Here is a 24,465-nt window from a genome sequence, read left to right on the forward strand (position 1 = left end):
AAATGGTCAATCCACACAAAGTGTGGTGAAGGCGCAACAGCGCCTCTTCAACCTCCAGGAGGCTGAAGAAATTTGGCTTGTCACCTAAAACCCTCAAACATTTTATAGATGCGCAATTGAGAGCATCCTGTCGGGTTGAATCACCATCTGGTACTGCAACTATACCTCCCACAACTGCATGGCTCTGTTCAGAGGGCGGGGTGGTCTGCACAACGCATCACCGGGGACAAACTACCTGCTCTCCAGGACACCTAAAACACCCGATGTCACTGGAAGGCCAAAACAATAATTGACAACAACCATGAGCCACTGCCTGTTCACCCTGCTACCGTCCAGAAGGCGAGGTCAGTACAGGTGCATCGAAGCTGGGACAGAGAAACTGAAAAATAGCGTCTATCTCAAGGCCATCAGACTGTTAAACAGCCATCACTAACACAGAGGCTGCTGCTTACATACAGACTTGAAATCATTGGCCGCTTTTTAATAAATGGATCACTAGTCACTTTAATAATGTCACTTTTATTGTTTACATATCTTGCATTACTCATCTCATTCATATATATATATATATATACACACACACACACACACACACACACACACAATGGGGAGAACAAGTATTTGATACACTGCCGATTTTTGCAGGTATTGCTACTTACAAAGCATGTAGAGGTCTTCAACTGTGAGAGACGGAATCTAAAACAAAAATCCAGAAAATCACATTGTATGATTTTTAAGTAATTCATTTGCATTTTATTGCAAATGAATTACTGGATTTTTTTTCTCATTTTGTCTGTCATAGTTTAAGTGTACCTATGATGAAAATTACAGGCCTCATCTTTTTAAGTAGGAGAACTTGCACAATTGGTGGCTGACTAAATACTTTTTTGCCCCACTGTATATATACTTATTTAATTCCTTTACTTAGATTTTTGTGTATTTGGTAGTTGTTGTGAAATTGTTAGATTACATGTTAGGTATTGCTGCACTGTCGGAACTAGAAGCACCAGCATTTCGCTACACTCGCAATAACATCTGCTAACCATGTGTATGTAACCAATAAAATTTGATTTGATACTGACTGTTAGCACTTGGTGGTCTATAACAGCTTCCCACGAGAATGGGCTTTAGGTGAGGTAGATGAGCCTGTGGCCATATTACTTCAACAGTATTTAACATTAGAAAGTCTCTAGGCTTTACAGAAATGTGGTTCTTTATATAGACCGCAACATCGCCCCCGTTGGCATTTCTGTCTTTTCGGTAAATGTTATGACCATGTATTGCTACTAGAGTTCGACCGATTATGATTTTTCAACGCCTATACCGATTTATTGGAGGACCAAAAAAGCCCATACCGCTTAATCTGCCATTTTTTTATTTTTTATTTTTTTGTAATAATGACAATTACAACAATACTGAATGAACACTTATTTTAACTTAATATAATACATCAGTAAAATCAATTTAGCCTCAAATAAATAATGAAACATGTTCAATTTGATTTAAATAATGCAAAAACAAAGTGTTGGAGAAGAAAGCAATATGTGCCAATATGTGCCATGTACAAAATCTAACGTTTAAGTTCCTTGCTCAGAACATGAGAACATATGAAAGTTGGTGGTTCCTTTTAACATGAGACTTCAATATTCCAAGGTAAGAGGTTTTAGGTTGTAGTTAATATAGTATTTGTAGGACTATTTCTCTCTATACCATTTGAATTTCATATACCTTTGACTATTGGATGTTCTTATAGGCACTTTAGTATTGCCAGTGTAACAGTATAGCTTCCGTCCCTCTCCTCACCCTTACCTGGGCTTGAACCAGGAACACATCGACAACAGCCACACTCGAAGCAGCGTTACCCATCGCTCTACAAATGCCGCGGCCCTTGCAGCGCAAGGGGAATAACTACTCCAAATCTGAAAGCGAGTGACGTTTGAAACCCAGCTAACTAGCTAGCCATTTCACATTGGTTACACCTGCCATTAGGCTGATAGGCTTGATGTCATAAAACACTTATCTGGAAACACTTATCTCCCTCACTAGCTTTAAGCACCAACTGTCAGAGCAGCTCACAGATTACTGCACCTGTACATAGCCCACCTATAATTTAGCCCAAACAACTACCTCTTTCCCAACTGGATTTTATTTATTTATTTATTTTTGCTCCTTTGCACCCCATTATTTTTATTTCTACTTTGCACATTCTTCCATTGCAAAACTACCATTCCAGTGTTTTACTTGCTATATTGTATTTACCTTGCCACCATGGCCTTTTTTGCCTTTACCTCCCTTCTCACCTCATTTGCTCACATTGTAAATATACTTGTTTATACTGTATTATTGACTGTATGTTTGTTTTACTCCATGTGTAACTCTGTGTCGTTATATCTGTCGAACTGCTTTGCTTTATCTTGGCCAGGTCGCAATTGTAAATGAGAACTTGTTCTCAACTTGCCTACCTGGTTAAATAAAGGTAAAATATATATATTTTTTTTTTTTTTAAACAGCACTGTGCTTGCGAAGAGCTGCTGGCAAAACGCACCAAAATGCTGTTTGAATGAACGATTACGGGCCTGCTGCTGCTCAGTCAGACTGCTCTATCAAATCAGTCTTAATTATAACATTAACACACAGAAATACGAGCCTTTGGTCATTAATGTGGTCGAATCCGGAAACTATCATTTCGAAAACGAAACGTTTATTTCAGTGAAATACGGAACCGTTCGGTATTTTATCTAACGGGTGGCATCCCTAAGTCTAAATATTCTTGTTACAATGCACAACCTTCAATGTAATTATGTAAAATTCTGGCAAATTAGTTCACAATGAGCCAGGCAGCCCAAACTGTTGCATATACCCTGACTCTGCATGCAATGAAAGCAAGAGAAATGACACAATTTCACCTGGTTAATATTGCCTGCTAAACTGGATTAGTAGTTATAACTAGAATATGAATGTCATCTGTTACAAGCAAGTTATTGACTTCATGAACGTTGTTTCTTAGCCCATATTAACATTTGCAGCCTATGTTTGGCACTTCTGGGTTTCTTGATTGTTTTTAATACTTTACTGTGAAGCTTATCAGAAATCGACTTGATTGTGCAGCTCACACTGCACAAAAATCTCCCTACTAGGGCACACCGCCTCAGTGCTAACAGTGTAACTCTGGTTCATGGGCTCATGATTACTGCATCCAATAGCTGTAGGATTAACATACACATTTAAGCCCAATATTTGGCAATCATCAAAATAACAATCACAGTTTTAATTTATAAATTCCTAATACATCCACTATATTTTTGTTACCAAATTATGTAGATTGTGTTGATAATATGCAATATGTTTTTTTATTTTTATTAAGGTTATTCTGTGGCAGTTCATAAGTTCTCCCAGACACTCAACGTCTTCCAGTTCGACTTCATTGGTGATTCCCTGACAGATGACGAGATTAATATTGGTAAGTTCATACAGGGATGTGATGTCACACAAACACTTACCTCATTGGTCAACCTAAGACCATATGGGAATAATGTCTTAGTGTGGGGTGGAAAGCAGGCAATACATTACCTTGTATGCAGTAAAAATCACATTGTGGGGGTACCTCCTCAAAGAGTATGAATTAGGTTGCTTGAGATGGTGTGAATCCGAAGCAACCTGCCTACACATTGTTTGAAGGACATTGTACAACGGTTGGGTCTAATCCTGAATGCTGATTGGTTAAAAATGCATTCCACAAATTGCCACCGGCTAAAGCTATGACATTAAATAGTCCTATTTACTCTGTTCCATCTGACTACACAATCCACCGTCTCATCTCAGTCAAGAAACGTATAAGCTTGACATCCACTATTAAAAAGCATGTAGACATGATCTCACATTTCTTTAAGGCTAACATTTTAGTTTCCAACACCAGAGATTTGTTTGAACCTTGCTGTCTGTCTCACTGACATTTGCAACATTGCTTTCAGTATTCAAATTCGATCTCCTACTGTCTCGTAGTAATGAACATGTCAGGACAGACAGCCAGGCAGGCAGCGTTTTTAAGCCAGTCGAAATCATAAGTCAGCGTGCATCATTTTTATGGATCCAGTCAGTCCAGTCAGTCCAGTCAGTCAGTCAGTCGTTTACATACACCTTAGCCAAAAACATTCTTAGGTCAGTTAGGACCACTATTTAAAAAATGTGAAATGTCAGAATAATAGTAGCGAGAATGATTTATTTGAGCTTTTCTTTCTTTCATTACATTCCCAGTGGGTCAGAAGTTTACATACACTTAGTTAGTATTTGGTAGCATTGCCTTTAAATTGTAGCCTTCCACAAGCTTCCCACTATAAGTTGGGTGAATTTTAGCTCATTCCTCCTGACAGAACTGGTGTAACAGAGTCAGGTTTGTAGCCCTCCTTGCGTGCACATGCTTTTTCAGTTCTGCCCACAAATGTTATATAGGATTGAGGTCAGGGCTCTGTGATGGCCACTCCAATACCTTGACTTTGTTGTCCCTAAGACATTTTACCACAACTTTGTATAAAGTTGTATACTTGGGGTCATTGTCCATTTGGAAGACCCATTTGCTACCAAGCTTTAAGCTTTAACTTCCTGACGGATGTCTTAGATGTTGCTTCAATATATCCACATAATATTCCTCCCTCATGATGACATCTATTTTGATAAGTGCACCAGTGTCATGTCCTGACCATAGAAAGCCTTTATTTTCTATGGTGGAGTAGGTCAGGGTGTGAATGGGGGGTGTTCTAGTTTATTATTTCTATGTGTAGTCTAGTTTTTGTATTTCTATGTTGGCCTGGTATGGTTCCCAATCAGAGGCAGCTGTCTATTGTTGTCTCTGATTGGGGATCATATTTAGGTAGCCTTTTCCCACCTGTTGTTTGTGGGATCTTGTTTTTGTATTGTTGCTTTTGAGCCCTATTAGGCTGTACGTTTGTTTGTTTCTCTATTGTTTTTGTTGCTGGTTCTCATTCAAATAAATTATGATGCGCCTTGGTCTACCCATTTCGACGAGCGTTAAATCCAGTCCCTCCTGCAGAAAAGCACCCCAACAACATGATGCAGCCACCCCCGTGCTTCACGGTTGGGATGGTATTCTTCCGCTTTCAAGCCTCCCCCTTTTTCCTCCATGCATAACGATGGTCCTATGGCCAAACAGTTCTATTTTTGTTTCATCAGACCAGAGGACATTCCTCAAAGGTACAATCTTTGTCCCCATGTGCAGTTGCAAACTGTAGTCTGGCTTTTTTATGTTGGTTTTGGAGCAGTGGTTCTTCCTTGCCGAGTGGCCTTTCAGGTTATGTCGTTATAAGACTCCTTTTACTGTGGATATAGATACTTTTGTACCTGTTTCCTCCAGCATCTTCACAAGGTCCTTTGCTGTTGTTTCTGGATTTATTTGCACTTTTCGCACCAAAGTACGTTCATCTCTAGGAGACCGAATGTGTCTCCTTCCTGAGTGGTATGACGGCTACGTGGTCTCATGTTGTTTAGACTTGCTTACTATTGTTTGCACAGATGAACGTGGTACCTTCAGGTGTTTGGAAATTGCTCCCAAGGATGAACCAGACTTGTGGAGGGCCACCATATTTTATTTTTATTTTTTTAGGTCTTGGATGATTTATTTTTATTTTCCCATGATGTCAAGCAAAGAGGCACTGAGTTTGAAGGTAGGCCTTGAAATACATCCACAGGTACACTCCCAATTAACACAAATGATGTCAATTAGCCTATCAGAAGCTTCTAAAGCCATGACATAATTTTCTGGAATTTTCCAAGCGGTTTAAAGGCACAGACAACTTAGTGTAGGTAAACTTCTGACCCACTGGAATTGTGATACAGTGAAATAATCTGTCTGTAAACAATTGTTGGAAAATTACTTGTCATGCACAAAGTAGATGTCCTAACCGACTTGCCAAAACTATAGTTTGTTAACAATACATTTTTGGAGTGGTTGAAAAACGAGTTTTAAGGACGTGTGTGTGCACACATAGTTGAAGTCGGAAGTTTACATACACTTAGATTGGAGTCATAAACTCGTTTTTCAACCACTCCACAAATTTTCAAATGTATAGTTTTGTCAAAACTATGGTATGTGTGTACACACACACACACATAGATAGATATCTATATTCATCTATCTATCAATTGAAGGAAGGTAAAACTAAACGCAGCTAATTTGCTGTCTTTTCTTCTATTTGACGTGATTGTGTTACTGTAGCTGTGTTGTTGGCTAGCTCCTCTCAATCCCCTCATCAGCTTATTTTTTAATTTGAATTTAATTTAAAATGTATTTAACTAGGCAATTCAGTTAAAGGACAAATTGTTATTTACAATGACGGCCTACCTCGGTCAAACCCTAACCCGGATGATGCTGGGCCAATTGGGCACTGCTCTATGGGACTCCCAATCACGGCCGTTTGTGATACAGCCTGGAATCGAACCAATTGACACCTCTAGCACTGAGATGAAGTGCCTTAGATCGCTGCACCACTGGGGAGCCCTAACGGGTTATCAACATATTGTTATGGATGTATCGAAATAAATGTTACTAGAACGTTGCCAGTCAGTATGGCAATGGAACATTTAGAATGACTGGGTACATCAGCCCTTGACATCATCTCGGGCCTAACACCTCTGCCAATATATCCTCAACACTGGCTTCTCTGGCATTATCACTTAAATAGACGAACATAGCTGCTGTATGTCACAGTTGTGTGCTGGAAAACCTTGGTGGGTGAAGTAGGCCTTGTGATGCTCATGTAAATGTCCTTTTTCGACTTCAGACCTGCCTACTTCTCACTTAAAATACAGTCGTGGCCAAAAGTTTTGAGAATGACACAAATATACATTTTCACAAAGTCTGCTGCCTCAGTTTGTATGATGGCAATTTGCATATACTCCAGAATGTTATGAAGGGTGATCAGATGAATTGCAATTAATTGCAAAGTCCCTCTTTGCCATGCAAATGAACTAGATCCCAAAAAAACATTTCCACTGCATTTCAGCCCTGCCACAAAAGGACCAGCTGACGTAATGTCAGTGATTCTCTCGTTAACACAGGTGTGAGTGTTGACGAGGCTGGAGATCACTATGTCATGCTGATTCATTTCGAATAACAGACTGGAAGCTTCAAAAGGAGGGTGGTGCTTGGAATCATTGTTCTTCCCCTGTCAACCATGGTTACCTAAATTCTAAAGGCACTCACACATCTGAGCAATCTTTTTGCAGGTGCATGGCAACAGTTGAACAAGATTAAGGAAAAGGGAAACCGCACACTGCTCTTGATAGTATCACTGACATTTAATAAGCTTACATATCGAGACTACTCAGTAACGAACGTTTCTATAGAAAACTGGAGAGTTGATCCCACACAGGTGTTCCAAAGGGATATATGCTCTAATCTGGAGCAAGCCCTATTAAACCACCTTATCTCAAAACCTGAATATGAATATCTTTGCTGTAAATGTGCCATACGTCCATGTCTGTGCATTTTACAGAAAATACACATACCTAAAACACAACAAGGCAATTATCCAGAATGACCAGTGGTTGCAGGAATAGGCTAAATGCTAGAGCCATTGTTGAACTTCGTAGACTATTTTATTAAAACTCATGCAAGCATTGCCATCATATGTAAAAGACGATATAGAATTCATAAACAAGATCTCCCCAATAACGGGTTTCGATGGGCTCCACATTCGCTCCGAGCTATGCTAACCTTTTTGAATAAATTATTATTAACAAAACAAAAATTAATTTTTGAATAAAGTCCTGAAGTGGTATCGATATATTGATGACATATTTTGCATATGGGAAGGAACTGAAAAAGAGCTGTCAGATTTTATGGCACTACTCAATGACATTGACCCCAATCTCAAATTCACTATTGAGTGTGACACTCAACGTGTTCATTACCTCGATATGTAGATTGAGAAATCAAATGGAACCCAGTTTACAACTCTGTATAGAAAAGAAACGGACAGAAACTCTTACAAGGGGACAGCTTCCATCCTGAGCCATTAAAAAGAGGACTTCCAAGAAGCCAGTTTTTCAGACTGTGCTGTATATGCCACTCCACAGAGGATTATCTAGAAAAAGCAGCGGAGATGCGCTTTAGGTTTCTAAGAGGCTATTCGCCACAATGTGTGGATGAAGCTCTTAATTTGGCATTGGGAAAAACACGAGATGAACTGTTACAAAAAAAGACCCGCTAAAGAACCCTCCGTAATGTTCACAACTACATATACTTTGAATTCGCGAAAAGTGGGAGGTGTGGTCAAGAAACACTGGCATATTTTATTATCGGACTCAGCTTTGCCGGCTGAATTTAAAAATCCACCACTTATTGTGTATAGGAGAGGTCGCAATTTATAAATTGGTTCATGCCAACTGCTAGCCACAAAAGAAAATCAGCCAGGCTCTTTTACGCCCTCTACCAAAAGGTAGCTAGCTATAAATGCAGAGGATGCGCACAGTGCAACAATATGATGAAGTGTGAATATTTCTGCCAACCACACACAGGAAAATGGTTCCAAATAAATGACATTTTGACATGTTCCACCACCCATGTTCTTTACATTATCAAATGCCCATGTGGGCTCTGCTATGTCGGTAAAACCTCCTGCTCTCTCAAACAGAGAATTGGTGAACATAAAAGTTCAATCAGGAGAAACGACAGGGATTATCCAGTCGCAGTACATTTTAATGACCTAAATAATGACATTTCTACCTTTTAAAAAAAATAAATTTAAAAACTAATACTCTGAGTAAAGGATAATGTTTTGGGATTTTCACCCTCCAGACATTATTTCCTAATGGACTTAATGATGAAATGCCTATGTACAGTGCCTTGCGAAAGTATTCGGCCCCCTTGAACTTTGCGACCTTTTGCCACATTTCAGGTTTCAAACATAAAGATATAAAACTGTATTTTTTTGTGAAGAATCAACAACAAGTGGGACACAATCATGAAGTGGAACGACATTTATTAGATATTTCAAACTTTTTTAACAAATCAAAAACTGAATAATTGGGCGTGCAAAATTATTCAGCCCCCTTAAGTTAATACTTTGTAGCGCCACCTTTTGCTGCGATTACAGCTGTAAGTCGCTTGGGGTATGTCTCTATCAGTTTTGCACATCGAGAGACTGAACATTTTTCCCATTCCTCCTTGCAAAACAGCTCGAGCTCAGTGAGGTTGGATGGAGAGAATTTGTGAACAGCAGTTTTCAGTTCTTTCCACAGATTCTCGATTGGATTCAGGTCTGGACTTTACCTTGGCCATTCTAACACCTGGATATGTTTTATTTTTGAACCATTCCATTGTAGATTTTGCTTTATGTTTTGGATCATTGTCTTGTTGGAAGACAAATCTCCGTCCCAGTCTCAGGTCTTTTGCAGACTCCATCAGGTTTTCTTCCAGAATGGTCCTGTATTTGGCTCCATCCATCTTCCCATCAATTTTAACCATCTTCCCTGTCCCTGCTGAAGAAAAGCAGGCCCAAACCATGATGCTGCCACCACCATGTTTGACAGTGGGGATGGTGTGTTCAGCTGTGTTGCTTTTACGCCAAACATAACGTTTTGCATTGTTGCCAAAAAGTTCAATTTTGGTTTCATCTGACCAGAGCACCTTCTTCCACATGTTTGGTGTGTCTCCCAGGTGGCTTGTGGCAAACTTTAAACGACACATTTTATGGATATCTTTAAGAAATGGCTTTCTTCTTGCCACTCTTCCATAAAGGCCAGATTTGGGCAATATACGACTGATTGTTGTCCTATGTACAGAGTCTCCCACCTCAGCTGTATATCTCTGCAGTTCATCCAGAGTGATCATGGGCCTCTTGGCTGCATCTCTGATCAGTCTTCTCCTTGTATGAGCTGAAAGTTTAGAGGGACGGCCAGGTCTTGGTAGATTTGCAGTGGTCTGATACTCCTTCCATTTCAATATTATGGCTTGCACAGTGCTCCTTGGGATGTTTAAAGCTTGGGAAATCTTTTTGTATCCAAATCCGGCTTTAAACTTCTTCACAACAGTATCTCGGACCTGCCTGGTATGTTCCTTGTTCTTCATGATGCTCTCTGCGCTTTTAACGGACCTCTGAGACTATCACAGTGCAGGTGCATCTATACGGAGACTTGATTACACACAGGTGGATTGTATTTATCATCATTAGTCATTTAGGTCAACATTGGATCATTCAGAGATCCTCACTGAACTTCTGGAGAGAGTTTGCTGCACTGAAAGTAAAGGGGCTGAATAATTTTGCACGCCCAATTTTTCAGTTTTTGATTTGTTAAAAAAGTTTGAAATATCCAATAAATGTCGTTCCACTTCATGATTGTGTCCCACTTGTTGTTGATTCTTCACAACAAAATACAGTTTTATATCTTTATGTTTGAAGCCTGAAATGTGGCAAAAGGTCGCAAAGTTCAAGGGGGCCGAATACTTTCGCAAGGCACTGTATGTTGTGAATTTTAACATGAATTATGTGCCTGTTTAATGTCTTATTTACACACTTTTGTAATATTTATGAAATGCATGTTATGTGGTAGCACTTACTTGTTTTTCCTTTGCCTCCAACCCCTTTCGATGTGTGGAACGGATGTGGGTGGGGCTAGGTCTACATAAGGGTGCTAATTTCAGAAAATTCACAAAAGGCCGTGAGGCCGATACATAAACATGGTTACCTGCAAGGAAACACGTGCCTTCATCATTGCTTTGCACAAAAAGGGCATCACAGGCACGGATATTGCTGCCAGTAAGATTGCACCTAAATCAACCACTTATCGGATCATCAAGAACTTCAAGGAGAGCGGTTCAATTGTTGTGAAGGAGACTTCAGGGTGCCAAAGAAAGTCCAGCAACGTCTCCTAAAGTTGATTCAGCTGCGGGATTGGGGCATCACCAGTACAGAGCTTGCATCTGCATGCGCAGTGAGGCGAAGACTTTGAGGATGGCCTGGTGTCAAGAAGGGCAGCAAAGAAGCCACTTCTCTCCAGGGAAAAAATCAGGGACAGACTGATATTATGCAAAAGGTACAGGGATTGGACTGCTGAGGACTGGGGTAAAGTCATTTTCTCTGATGAATCCCCTTACCGATTGTTTATGGCATCCAGAAAAAAGCTTGTCCGGAGAAGACAAGCTGAGCGCTACCATCAGTCCTGTGTCATGCCAACAGTAAAGCATCCTGAGACCATTCATGTGTGGGGTTGCTTCTCAGCCAAGGGAGTGGGCTCACTCAGAAATTTGCCTAAGAACACAGCCATGAATAAAGAATGGTACCGACACATCCTCCGAGAGCAACTTCTCCCAACCATCCAGGAACAGTTTGGTGACGAACAATGCCTTTTCCAGCATGATGGAGCACCTTGCCATAAAGCAAAAGTAATAACTAAGTGGCTCGGGGAACAAAACATAGATATTTCGGGTCCATTGCCAGGAAACTCCCCAGACCTTAATCCCATTGAGGACTTGTGGTCAATCCTCAAGAGGCGGGTGGACAAACAAAAACCCACAAATTCTGAAAAAATCCAAGCATTGATTATGCAAGAATGGGCTGCCATCAGTCAGGATATGGCCCAGAAGTTAATTTACAGCATGCTAGGGCGGATGTTTTGGAAAAGAAGGGTCAATACTGCAAATATTGACTCTTTGCATCAACTTCATGTAATTGTCAAAAAAGGCTTTGACACTTATGAAATGCTTGTAATTATACTTCAGTTTTCCATAGTAACATCTGACAAAAATATCTAAAGACACTGGGGCAGCAGACTTTGTGAAAATTAGTATTTGTCATTCTCAAAACTTTTGGCTACGACTGTATATGGTTTTTGAGTTTAATCAGTATATGGCTATAGTCCGCCTCATTACTTTACCCCCTAGCATTGAGTCTGTGCAGCAACAGATGTATTGATGTTTCTCAATGTTTCAGTGTAATTTACTTCATGGAATTAGGATGTGAAACATATTTTCATGTTGTGGCACAAATCTTATGCTATCCTGTATTGATTTCACATCCTCCCCTGTACAGTGCCATGAGCATCATTTTTGCCCAATTATCTCACTAAACATGGATAACATATTTATTTTTGTCCACAGCGGAATCTTTCCAAGAGTTTGCTGGTCTCCTACAGGAAGTGGAGGATGACCGGATGATGCTGGTGGGTTATCAGCAGCACTTCTTTTAGAACCAGAGGTGGAAATAAGAGAAACCCCATCTGGAACTGGCTTCCTGTGCCCAGATTTTCAAAAGATATCTGACCGGATTCCGACAATCAGTTAGGATTAAATGATAGAATTGGGATTTTCAAGACTGTAAAATGAGATTCTTATCCTCCATATAGGGATAAGAATGTGGTAATCCAATCTGAACTTTAATCAGGATTGTATGTCGTTTTTGCTTTTTTCATAACTCAAAGGTAGTGTTTTGATGCTAAAAATAAGGATTATCTTGATCCCACTGAAATTGATTTAAAAAGTTGAATGGCACTACAACCAAGAACTGTCAAGGTATCTATAGGTTTAAAGAACTTTCTTACAGCTGAAAACCAAAGGTTAATTATGTTGAATTGATCACAGTATACAGTACCAGTCAGAAGTTTGGACACACCTACTCATTCAAGGGTGTTTCTTTATTTTTTATTATTTTCTACATTGTGGAATAATAGGGAAAACATAAACACTATTAAATAACCCATATGGAATCATGTAGTAACCAAAAATGGTGTTAAATAAATCAAAATATATTTGAGATTCTTCAAAATAGCCACCCTTTGCCTTGATGACAGCGTTGCACATTCTTGGCATTCTCTCAACCAGCTTTACCTGGAATGTTTTTCCAACCGTTTTGAGAGTTCCCACATATACTGAACACTAGTATACAGCTTTTCCTTCACTCTGCGGTCCAACTCATCCCAAACCATCTCAATTGGGTTGAGGTCGGGTGATTGTGGAGGCCAGGTCATAAGATGCATCACTCTCCTTCTTGGTCAAATAGCCCTTACACAGCCTGGAGGTGTGTTGTCATTGTCCTGTTGAAAAACAAATGATAGTCCCACTAAGTGCAAACCAGATGGGATGGCGTATCGATGTAGAATGCTGTGGTAGCCGTGCTGGTTAAGTGTGCATTGAATTCTAAATAAGTCAATGACGGTGTCACCAGCAAAGCACTATCACACCACTACCTCCATGCTTCACGGTGGGAACCACACATGCAGAGATCATCCGTTCACCTACTCCACGTTTCACAAAGGCACTGGTTGGAACCAAAAATCTCAAATTGGCACTCATCAGACCAAAGCACAGATTTCCACCGGTCTAATGTCCATTGTTTGTTTCTTGGCCCAAGCAAGTCTCTTCTTATTGGTGTCATTTAGTAGTGATTTCTTTGAAGCAATTCAACCATGAAGGCCTGACTCACACAGTCTCCTCTGAACAGTTGATGTTGAGATGTCTGTTACATGAACTCGGAAGCATTTTTTTCAGCTGCAATCTGAGGTGCAGTTAACTCTAATGAACTTCTGCAGCAGAGGTAACTCTGGGTCTTCCTTTCCTGTGGTGGTCCTCATGAGAGCCAGTTTCATCATAGCCCTTGACGTTTTCTGCGACAGCACTTGAAGAAACTTTAAAAGTTCTTGACATTTTCCAGATTGACTGACCTTCATGTCTTAAAGTAATGATGGACTGTTGTTTTCTCTTTGCTTATTTGAGCTGTTCCTGCCATAATATGGACTTGGTCTTTTACCAAATAGGTTTATCTTCTGTATACTACCCCTACCTTGTCACAACACAACTGATTGAGAAGGAAAGAAATTCCACAAATGAACTTTTAACAAGGCACACCTGTTGATTGAAATGCGTTCCAGGCGACTACTTCATGAAGCTGGTTGAGAGAATGCCAAGAAAGTGCAAGGCTGTCATCAAGGCAACGGGTGGCTACTTTGAAGAATCTCAAATATAAAATATATTTTGATTTAACAAGTTGTTTTTGGGGTGGTTACTAAATGATTGAATGTGTGTTATTTCATAATTTACGTCTTCACTAATACTAATACCACAATGTAGAAAATTGTAAAAATAAAGAAACCTTTGCATGAGTAGTTGTCCAAACTTTTGACTGGTACTGTCGGCATGTGTGCAGTTATATTGAGAGGTGTCAAATAGATGCATCTACTTATTTATAAGTGATATGAAGGCAGGCTCTATTTTAATCTACAGTGCATTTGGAAAGTATTCGGACCCTTCATTTTTTCCACATTTTAGAATAAGGCGTTACAGCCTTACATTTTAGAGTATTAAACAAAACATTTTCCTCCATCTACAAACAATACCCCATAGGGACAAAGCAAATTTATGACAGATTTATTACAAATAAACATACCTAATGTAAATAAGCATTCAGATCTTTTGTTATGAGACTTGAATTTGAGCTCAGGTGTATCCTGTTTCCATTGATCATTCTTTGTTTCTACAACTTTTTTTCCCCCTCTTCCACTTGCGCCAAATACAGCAGTACAGTTTTTTAAAGTCAAAAATAGGTATTAGGTGAACAATAAATAAGTAAAAATAAAAACAATAAAAAATCAAACGACAGTGAAATAACAGTAGCGAGGCTATATACAGGCACTGCTTAGTCGGGCAAATTGAGGTAGCATGTACATGTAGGTATTGTTAAAGTGACAATGCATATATGATAAACAGAGTAGCAGCAGTGTAAAAGAGGGGGGGGGGACACAATGCAAATGGTCCAGAAGTAGCACAACCTGTCCACTATGGCAAGGTGTAGGACTTTTCAAAGCACTGAAAATCTGGATTCTGTGATCTTGATGTCTCAATCAGAATGATCCTGCCTGATTTGTTTTTTCTTAAAAAAAAAAATGTTTTTAATTACTTAACGGCCAAATTGATCTGATCCTGGATTGCAAAAAATAGGATTACAGAATCTGGATCGTTCTGATCCAGATTAAAAAGTAGTGAAGATCTGGGCCCTGGAGTGAACTCTAGTTTTTTGCTTTGTGCTATTGAAGTCATTATGTCATGACACTGCATTATCAGCGTGCAGTGAAAAGCAGCAGATCCTGTTATACTGGGCTTTCTGGATGCTTTAAGGATGTTTTTAAACACAGTTGCTCTCTGATTACAGCTGATGCTCTTTTTGAGGGGAAGAAGAGCAACACCTGCTGGAGTGCAAGAGATCTCGCTGTTTATTTGTTTGATTTCTAGGCTTATAGTTGCTGGTTTCCCCTTTTCACACATTCTTATCATAACTCACCTTGTGTGTTTAATGAAATGCATGAATGTTTTTGCCAAATGGTCAAATACAATTGTATTTGTTACATGCACTGAATACATCGGGTGTAAATGTTAGTGAAATGCAGGCTTACGAGCCCTTCCCAACGATGCAGAGTTAAAAAAAAATACAAATAAAAATGTAAATAGGAGTAAAATACATAGTGCCAGATCAATGTGCAGGGTTACGGGGTGTTTGAGGAAGATATGTACATGAAGGCAGGCTAAAGGGACTAGGCATCAGGATAGATAATACGAGTAAAATAAAGAACCGAGTACCAGCAGCATATGATGAGTGTAAAACTGTGTGTTGTCATTGTGTGGGTTTGGTGTGTGTATACAGTGCATTCGGAAAGGATTAAGACCACCCCTTCCCTATTTCTACATTTTTTTATGTTACAGCCTTATTCTAAAATTGATGAAATGAAAAAAATAAATCTTCAATCTACACACAATACCTCATAATGACAAAGCGAAAACAGGTTTAGACAGTTTGCCAAATGTGGTAGAGAGCGGTGCATTTGCCATGCAAATTGATAATACAGCCAATCAAGATGCTCTCGATGTTGCAGCTGTAGAACTTTTTGAGGATCCGAGGGCCCATCCCAAATCTTTTCAGCCAGAACATATAGTGCCCTCTGTAATTATTGGGACAGTGAAGCATTTTTTATTATTCTGACTCTGCAGGAGTACACTTTATTATTTGAAAAGATGCAATGACTATGAAGTTAGTGTGGACGGTCAGCTTGTAATTTTAGTTATTTTCATCCATATCGGGTGTACCGTTTAGAAATTACAGCACTTTTTGTACATAGTTCCATAAAGATGATTTTTATATCCAAAATAACTCCATTTGGTTGGCGCGTTATGTTCAGAAATCCACAGGCTCGAGCGGTCACGACGGGGCAGACAAATTCCAAATAGTATCCGTAAAGTTCATAGAAACATGTCAAACGTTTTTTATAATCAATCCTAAGGTTGTTTTTACAATAAATAATCAATAATATTTCAACCGGACCGTAGCTTTTTCAATAGGAGAGAGAGTGAAAATGTCTGCTTCAAGCTGCTCGCGCATGCAGAACTCTGCTGGCACCCAGCCATCCACTGAAGCGATATGATCTTTCTCGCTCATTTTTCAGAATAAAAGACTGAAACTATGTCTAAAGTCTGTTCAGACCATGTGGAAGCCGTAGGGAAAGGAATCTGGTTGATATCCCTTTTTAAATGGAGTGAAGGCATGCAATGGAACAGGGAGCTTTCAAAATAAAGGATCTTCCTCTTTGGATTTTCCTCAGGTTTTCGCCTTCAGTTCTGTTATACTCACAGACAATATTTTGACAGTTTTGGAAACTTTCGATTTTTCAATCCTAATCTGACAATTATATGCATATTCTAGTTTCTGGGCCTGAGAAATAGTTTCATTTGGGGATGTTTTTCATCCAAACATCAAAATACTGCCCCCTACACTCAACAGGTTAAAGACCAAGTAAACGTTTACATAAATAACAGTCCATATTTAATCCACACCTTGGTTAGTCTCATCTGGAAGTGTTAAATTCTTGGTTGTCTTCTCGAACCCTGGCTAACAAGTTGAATCAGCAATACAACATTTGGTTTAATAATTTATTTACTAAGTACCTAACTAATCAAACTGAATTACATATACACCGAATGGATCATACATTGATTACAAATTATGTCATAAAGAGAACATCACTGGTGGACGGAGCCGACATGACGGCTGGTTACTCAAAGGAAAGGGGGTTGGGTTTGAGTGACAGAGCGGGAAGACTGAGTAACAAAGGGAGAAGCTATGCTATCTTAAATACAGTATTTTATGCATTCTAAATGACCGCCCATTTGAAAAAGGAGAATGCAATAAATATTTACTCTGAGCTGCGCTTCGGTAGATTGGTCGTAGATCGTAAGCCGGTTGTCCAGCATGGATCTCTGGTCCTCTGAAGACTGTCTAGTGGTGAACTGGAGCGTGGTAGAATGGATACTCTGTCCGTCCTCTCCTAGCCCACGTTTACAGCTGCGGGTGCTAACGCAACGGCTAGGAGGTATCACTTCTTTAGTGAATAAGAGTTCAAAGTTCATACCAAGTTGCCATATTATATGCTCATGCTATATTCTGGCTGGTATTGTCGCAATTCATCCTTCCGGCATGTAGGTCGTCACCTTCACATTGAAATTCGATGCTAATTTCATTAGGTTCTCTCAGGTTGGCTTAGTTCTGTAGGTGGTCTTGTCCTTTCATTGTGGGGATCTCAAGTCCACACGTCCTTGGAACAGCTTATTATCTTTTAATGTAGGACTGTCGCCCTAATGTCCTCGTAACAGAAAGTTACATTATCGTCAAGGGCTTTATATAGGAGGGGAGAGAAGGGTGTGTTTCATAGTTTATAACCAATGTCTGTTCACATGGGCAGGGCCACTGAGTTGAGCTCTATGACAAACTGTTTTCTCATTAAGAAGCTAAATTACATTTCATCTTTTCACAAATAGTTTCATATTTAAACATTTTAAATTGCGCAACAATTCCATGTGAATCTGAAAACTATAATGTGTAGACTTTCCAAGATACATTTTATGTCGTCCTATCATCAGTAATATATCTTAGACGCCAACTGATCTGGCATCATATTCATTTAGTACCAATGCATATTTTCAGCTGGTTGGATTACCGAAATATGGTTCCTTTCCCCCCACCTTTTGATGTTCCCAGACTTTATGTTTAACAAAGGCTTTTCAAGAGTCCTTCTGTAGAGTCAAGAGAGAGAGGGGGGTCATAAACCTCACCCACAGGCCAATGTCATGACGGATGCATTTGCTGTTTGTTTTGGTTGTGTTTCAGATTATTTTGTGACCAATATAAATGAATGCTAAATAATGAATTGTGTTATATTGAGTCCATTTTATTGTAAATGACAATACGTTTCTAAATACTTCTACATTGATATGCATGCTACCATGATTATGGATAGTCCTGAATGTATCGTGAATGTTGAGTGAGATAGATGCACAAATATCATATCCCTCTTATTGTAAAGGTGAGGGGTTGGCATGTCTTGGGGTTATGATATTTGTGCGTCTTTTTCACTCTTCATTCACGATACATTCAGGACTATCTGTAATCATGGTAGAATCCACATTAATGTAGAAGTGTTTTATTTACAATAAAAGTGAATCCAAAATTACACTACATTATTTACCATTTTAATTTTATTGGGAACAAAATAATCTGAAACGCAAATGCATCCAAGTTTGTTGGTGCAATCATCGCATGCTAGGAATATGGAACCGAATACTAAACGTTCCACAACTTTAATACACAAGTGAATTTGTCCCAATATTTTTGGTGTCCTGAAATGTCTAAACGGTTCTCCGATATGGATGGAAATACCCTCAAATGAAAACTGACAGTCTGCAGTTTAACCTCTATAGTCATTGTTTGATTTCAAAAACAAAACTTTGGAGTATAGAGTCGAAAGAAGAAAGCAATGCATCACTTTCCCAATAATTACGGACGGCACTGTAAATATGTCACGCAATTTTTTTGTATTTTTTTTTTCCCTGGTTCAGGTTCAGAATGCTTGTGATCTGCTTATCAAGCCACTGGAGAAGTTTCGCAAGGAGCAAATAGGAGTGACAAAAGTGAGTCAGTATGTACATTTTACAATTATGGGTTGTTGGATTGTTGAGTATACTCACTTTCTATTAGACATTCATGAGCTGAAGCAGCACTCTTTCCTTCTAACAAGTGTGTGCACTTGATGGGAGAAAAGAGGATCAACGTTTTGGCAGTACATATAAACAATTCTCATGTGTCGCTGAGATGTCATCCTCCAGATTTGCTTGCTGTGAAAATTTAGCAGGAAGCTCACCATGACGCCAACCTTATTCAGCAAGGCATTCAGTCAAACTAAATGTATCTCTTTTGTATACTTACCCAGTGCCACCATAAACTGCCCCAGTTGATCAACGTTAAACTTTTTTACCATTGCAAAGACTATTCAAATGTACTAGTTCTATGAATGCTTATGCTGCAATGCAGGTTGACTGAATTGCGCCTTTAGATTGTGACTAAGTCAGATGGGGTGTAGAAACACCGCTAGTGTTGTACTGCACACTAAACATGTGGAAAGTTCAGTGGAAAATGTATAATCGCTAAGCCAAAGCTAAATAAATCAACTGAGTTTTTGAAAGCTGCCTATGGAAAACTGGAGCTGCCTAGTGCTTCTGGATTGGATATCCATTTTTCACATACCCTTGGTCTGTTGACCTACTTTTGACTACAATTGATTTGAGATCTATCTAGCACATATTGTATTAGGCTCAGTGTTTGTACTGAAAACCATGGAATTTGCTTTCAAAAAGTGTTAGCTTCCCTTTCTCCAACTCACCCTTTGTGTGCCTCTGTCCTCTCTGCCAAGGCAGCTGTGTCTGAGTCCAAAATGGGTTGTGGACTGGAGTGCTTTGACGTCTGTAATCATCTACAGATGACCTCAGCTGAGACATGATCTTAAACCAATTCTAGGCCTTCCAAATGTGTTGGCAGGACTATGTACACCAGTGTTCCCCTACTCTGTCCTGGGTGACCTCCCAGACAGTCCACAGTTTTGTTATAGCCCTGCACTAACATACCTGATTCAAGTAATAACCAAGCCCTTGAGTAGTTGAATCAGATGTGCAAAGCTAGAAGAAAAATGTGGACTGTTTTGTGGTCCCCCAGGAGGGGGTTGGGGGAAACTCTGATCTCAACAGATCAAGACCAGTTATGGCTGTGTGGAGCAACATGTGCATGTACAAACTGTTGTGATTAAGATCTTGCTATTATTCTTCTTGACTCATGATGAAGTCTCACACTGAAAAAAAGATTGTTAATGTTTTGTTGAATTATGGTGTAATTTAATAAACTTCCTTCTTTTAGGAAAGAAGGAAGAAGTTTGAGAAAGAAAGCGAAAAATATTACTCTCAGTTAGATAAACATCTGAATTTGTCTGCTAAGAAGAAGGAAACTCAGCTGCAGGAGGTTGGTGGAAATCCCTCAACATAGGCTTCCTGTAAACAGTTCAATGGAATTGTTTTTACAAAGTTTTGTTTGTCAAATGTCTTTATTGTATTATAATGCTCCCTAATTGGATAACTCAACTAGCTCAATGGCTTAAAGATGAGCTAATAACACTTATGAAGACTATTTGGAAATAAGCTGCTTTTGTAATCACCATGTGGTTCCTCCACAGGCTGACGAGCTGCTGGACAAAGAGAGGCTGAACTTCTATGAGTCGTCAGTGGAGTATGTGTACCAGATCCAGCAGGTGCAGGACCGAAAGAAGTTTGATGTGGTGGAGCCTGTAAGTGCTTTCTTCTAGTCTCCCACACTTCCTGTTTACGCCTCCCAGTGTTGCTGCATGGCTATCCTCACTCACTCACTCACTCACTCACTCACTCACTCACTCACTCACTCACTCATTCACTCACTCACAAGGCTATAGATGCTGCCTGTGTAACCTATTATATGATATGTCCACAGTGGATCAATAGCCCTCATCCTGAACTAACTATAGTTACCTCTGAACACCTGCACATTAAGGAAGGCAAGTCTAGCATGGCACTAGGAAACAATTACTCACAATTGCATTGATTTCTCATTGGACTCAAATGCTAGAGTAGAAATAGGTTAGTGTTCGAGTACATTATGAGTGAGTGTTAAGAACAGCCTTTGAACAGCTGTGAGAGCCTAGAAATCTGTTACTCAAGGCAGGTTTGGAGGTGAACTCTTACACTTCACTTCATTAAGTGTTATGAAATACATTTGCCCATTAGAAGAATATAGTGACAGGACCATTTTCTGAATGATTATCAATATACTAATAATTATATGTATGTTGCATTTTCAATGGACAGGTGCTGGCATTTCTTCACAGTATCCTAACACTCAACAACCTGACGGTGGAGATGACTCAGGACTTTATGCCCTATAAGCAGGAGCTGCAGCTCAGCTTGCAGAATGTGAGTAGCTACCGATGATAATGAGACTCAATGATGATGGTGGCGATGGGTGGTAATGGTAGTGATGGGTCTGGTTAGGACTTCAGGAAGCTGTAATAGGGCTTTCTTATAACCATCCAACATGGACTGTTTTGCTGTGATCTGCAGACGCGGAACCACTTCGAGAGCACTCGTGAGGAGATGGAGGAGCTGATGAAGAGAATGAAGCATCCAACCCAGATCGGCAAAATGCACGGCCAACCAACCATTGAGGGCTACCTGTACTCTCAGGAGAAGTGTAAGTATTCATGTTAGTTTGTAAACCTGCTGTCTTCCCACGAAGTGAGTGCCCTTTGATATTTTAAGTAGAAATTGTGCACCAATATTGCATTTTAAAAGCATGTTATATTAAATGAAGTGCTCTTTAATATAGACCACATGGAAAATTCAAGCAATCAGATTTTTTATAAAGGCTTGCTAAAGTGCCAAAATTCAGCATTTTTACATGTCCCTCATCAACCCTCTGTCACTTCTAGAAAGATTTTAACTCACTTAATCCATAAATGTCACTTTCACAATCATTGTAAAGACCTAATTATTTTGTTCCTTTGACAAAGTAATTTCTGAATATTATTTATTTCAGGTGGTTAGTGATTCATGTGTCTGTCCCTCATTTTTAAGATTTTAACTATGGATTAAGTGAGTTAAAAACTATTCCATTAAAAGAAACAAAAAGAAACATTGAACATCTAAAAGTCAAATCATAGCGTAAAAGTAGGTGAGCTGGTTCTACGCTTTTTGGCCATTTTATGGTGGAAAACTGAGCAGGTTGAGCATAAACACATCAACCCTGTTACCCATAGATAGACAGGCTAGAATTTATTTATCAAGTTCATGTTTAAAAAAAAAAATTCATACATTTGCCACTCCCTGTTGCACACAATAAGCTTCCATTCCCCCTTTCAGGGGATTTATTTATCGTCAACCTATTACTTTATTTGGCTCTATATAGGCACTTACTATAGTATTATTATATCTATGGTTACTATAGTATTATTATATCTATGGTTACTATAGTATTATTATATCTATGGTTACTATAGTATTATTATATCTATGGTTACTATAGTATTATTATATCTATGGTTACTATAGTATTATTATATCTATGGTTACTATAGTATTATTATATCTATGGTTACTATAGTATTATTATATCTATGGTTACTATAGTATTATTATATCTATGGTTACTATAGTATTATTATATCTATGGTTACTATAGTATTATTATATATATGGTTACTATAGTATTATTATATCTATGGTTACTATAGTATTATTATATCTATGGTTACTATAGTATTATTATATCTATGGTTACTATAGTATTATTATATCTATGGTTACTATAGTATTATTATATCTATGGTTACTATAGTATTATTATATCTATGGTTACTATAGTATTATTATATCTATGGTTACTATAGTATTATTATCTATGGTTACTATAGTATTATTATATCTATGGTTACTATAGTATTATTATATCTATGGTTACTATAGTATTATTATATCTATGGTTACTATAGTATTATTATATATTGAGATTGGAAAGTCTTTTTTTTTTTTTAGGTTTAACATGCACTCTTTATGACAATGTTAAAATTAGGTGAAATCAAAAGTGCATTTCAACCAAGTTACACTTCTCAAAAGGCACCTAATTGGTGGAAAGAACCTGCTATATTCCTCTCAACATGTTGTATTGAATGAGCCCTGACATGATATCCTATCACCCTGCTCTCCCAGGGGCCTTGGGTGTGTCATGGGTGAAGTACTACTGCAAGTATCACAAAGCCAGCAAGCTGTTTGTCATGGTCCCTGCTGAACCAAAACCCGCAACCAAACAGGTAGGTCATAAAATTGGTCATATAATCTTGATTAGACACTTGAACAACTATTTGTTCATCTCTGATATGTCAATGGAATTATTCAAATGCACATGTGTTCATATAATGATTTAAAAATATATATATATTTTTTTACTTTCTCCAAAGCTGTAATGTAGAGATTATCTCTCTTAGGCCTCTCCACCCTCCTTTTACTCACACACTGTGATGCTTTCTTCCAGGGCCCCACAGAGCTGAAGCTTAAATCCTGCTTCCGCCGAAAGACAGAGTCCATAGACAAGCGCTTCTGCTTTGATATCGAAACTTACGAGAGGTTAGTACAAACAAGCCACTTTACGACTTCGAGATGAGGTAGACTTCGTATAAGATCATACATGCCTTGTGGTATAAACAATTTTGAGTGAGGTGAACAGGTGGTCTACAAGGACACTGAGTGTGTGCATGTACAGAGTGGATGATAGCCCAAACAATCAGTTGGCAGCAGGAGCCTACTTCCTGCTGGAAGCAGATGGCAAACTCTGTGATTTCAGGGGAAGGGAACACCATGAACTCATATTTATACAAGCAAGGCATTCTTTACAATATTTACAGCAGAGGGACGCAAGCCGTACACTGATATTTCATTGTATTTATTATGGATCCCCATTAGCTGCTGCCAAGGGTCCGGCAAAATTAAGGCAGTTATAGAATTTAAAAAACATTCATTACAGAATTCACAACACATTGTGTGACCTCAGGCCCATACTCCACTACCACATATCTACAACGAAAAAGCCATGTGTACGTGTGTATGGTGCGTATGTTATCGTGTGTGCATGCATGTGTCTATGTTTGTTACTTCACAGTCCCTGCTGTTCCATAAGGTGTATTTTTTTTATCAGACAGAGGGACCACAATGGAAATAAGTCTGACTTTATTGTGATATCTTCGAGGATTTTACTAATGTGCATGTAAAGGCTTTTTCACGTTTTATGTGTGCTTGTTCTTTTGGGTTTTTTAATGGTGGATTTAATAAACTTAACTTAAAAAAGGGAGCTCAGACACCATCCAATTAAAAATATATATATTAGTCAAACATGCAATATTGTCTATGCACTAACTGTGGCACTTGTTCCTATCACAATAGAAACATACCTGTCACTCTCCAGGCTGTTTCGGAGGCCAACAGGAAGTTATGGATGGAGGCCATGGATGGAAAAGAGCCTGTGAGTTTCTTTACTGGAGGGTCCATACAGCCCCCTTGGTCCAAATGTTATT

The 24,465-nt window shown here is 38.9% G+C and overlaps 1 protein-coding gene across 3 annotated transcripts in view; it reads left to right on the forward strand.

The window, feature by feature from the left end:
- The window catches only part of LOC110537286 (oligophrenin-1), a 57,289-nt gene that overhangs the window by 11,627 nt on the left and 21,197 nt on the right, over nt 1-24,465 (forward strand). For 2 of the 3 annotated variants that reach the window (XM_021623213.2, XM_021623212.2), the window contains exons 2-11: nt 3,365-3,460; nt 12,113-12,174; nt 18,887-18,958; nt 20,235-20,336; nt 20,548-20,658; nt 21,212-21,316; nt 21,464-21,593; nt 23,108-23,208; nt 23,430-23,521; nt 24,335-24,413. In XM_021623213.2, the coding sequence (XP_021478888.2) occupies nt 3,365-3,460; nt 12,113-12,174; nt 18,887-18,958; nt 20,235-20,336; nt 20,548-20,658; nt 21,212-21,316; nt 21,464-21,593; nt 23,108-23,208; nt 23,430-23,521; nt 24,335-24,413 (950 nt within the window). The remainder of the gene's footprint in view (nt 1-3,364; nt 3,461-12,112; nt 12,175-18,886; nt 18,959-20,234; nt 20,337-20,547; nt 20,659-21,211; nt 21,317-21,463; nt 21,594-23,107; nt 23,209-23,429; nt 23,522-24,334; nt 24,414-24,465) is intronic. The other variant, XM_021623214.2, reaches the window with a different exon arrangement.

This window comes from Oncorhynchus mykiss, chromosome 12 (assembly GCF_013265735.2).
Source record: "Oncorhynchus mykiss isolate Arlee chromosome 12, USDA_OmykA_1.1, whole genome shotgun sequence".
NCBI classification, from domain to species: Eukaryota; Metazoa; Chordata; class Actinopteri; order Salmoniformes; family Salmonidae; genus Oncorhynchus; species Oncorhynchus mykiss.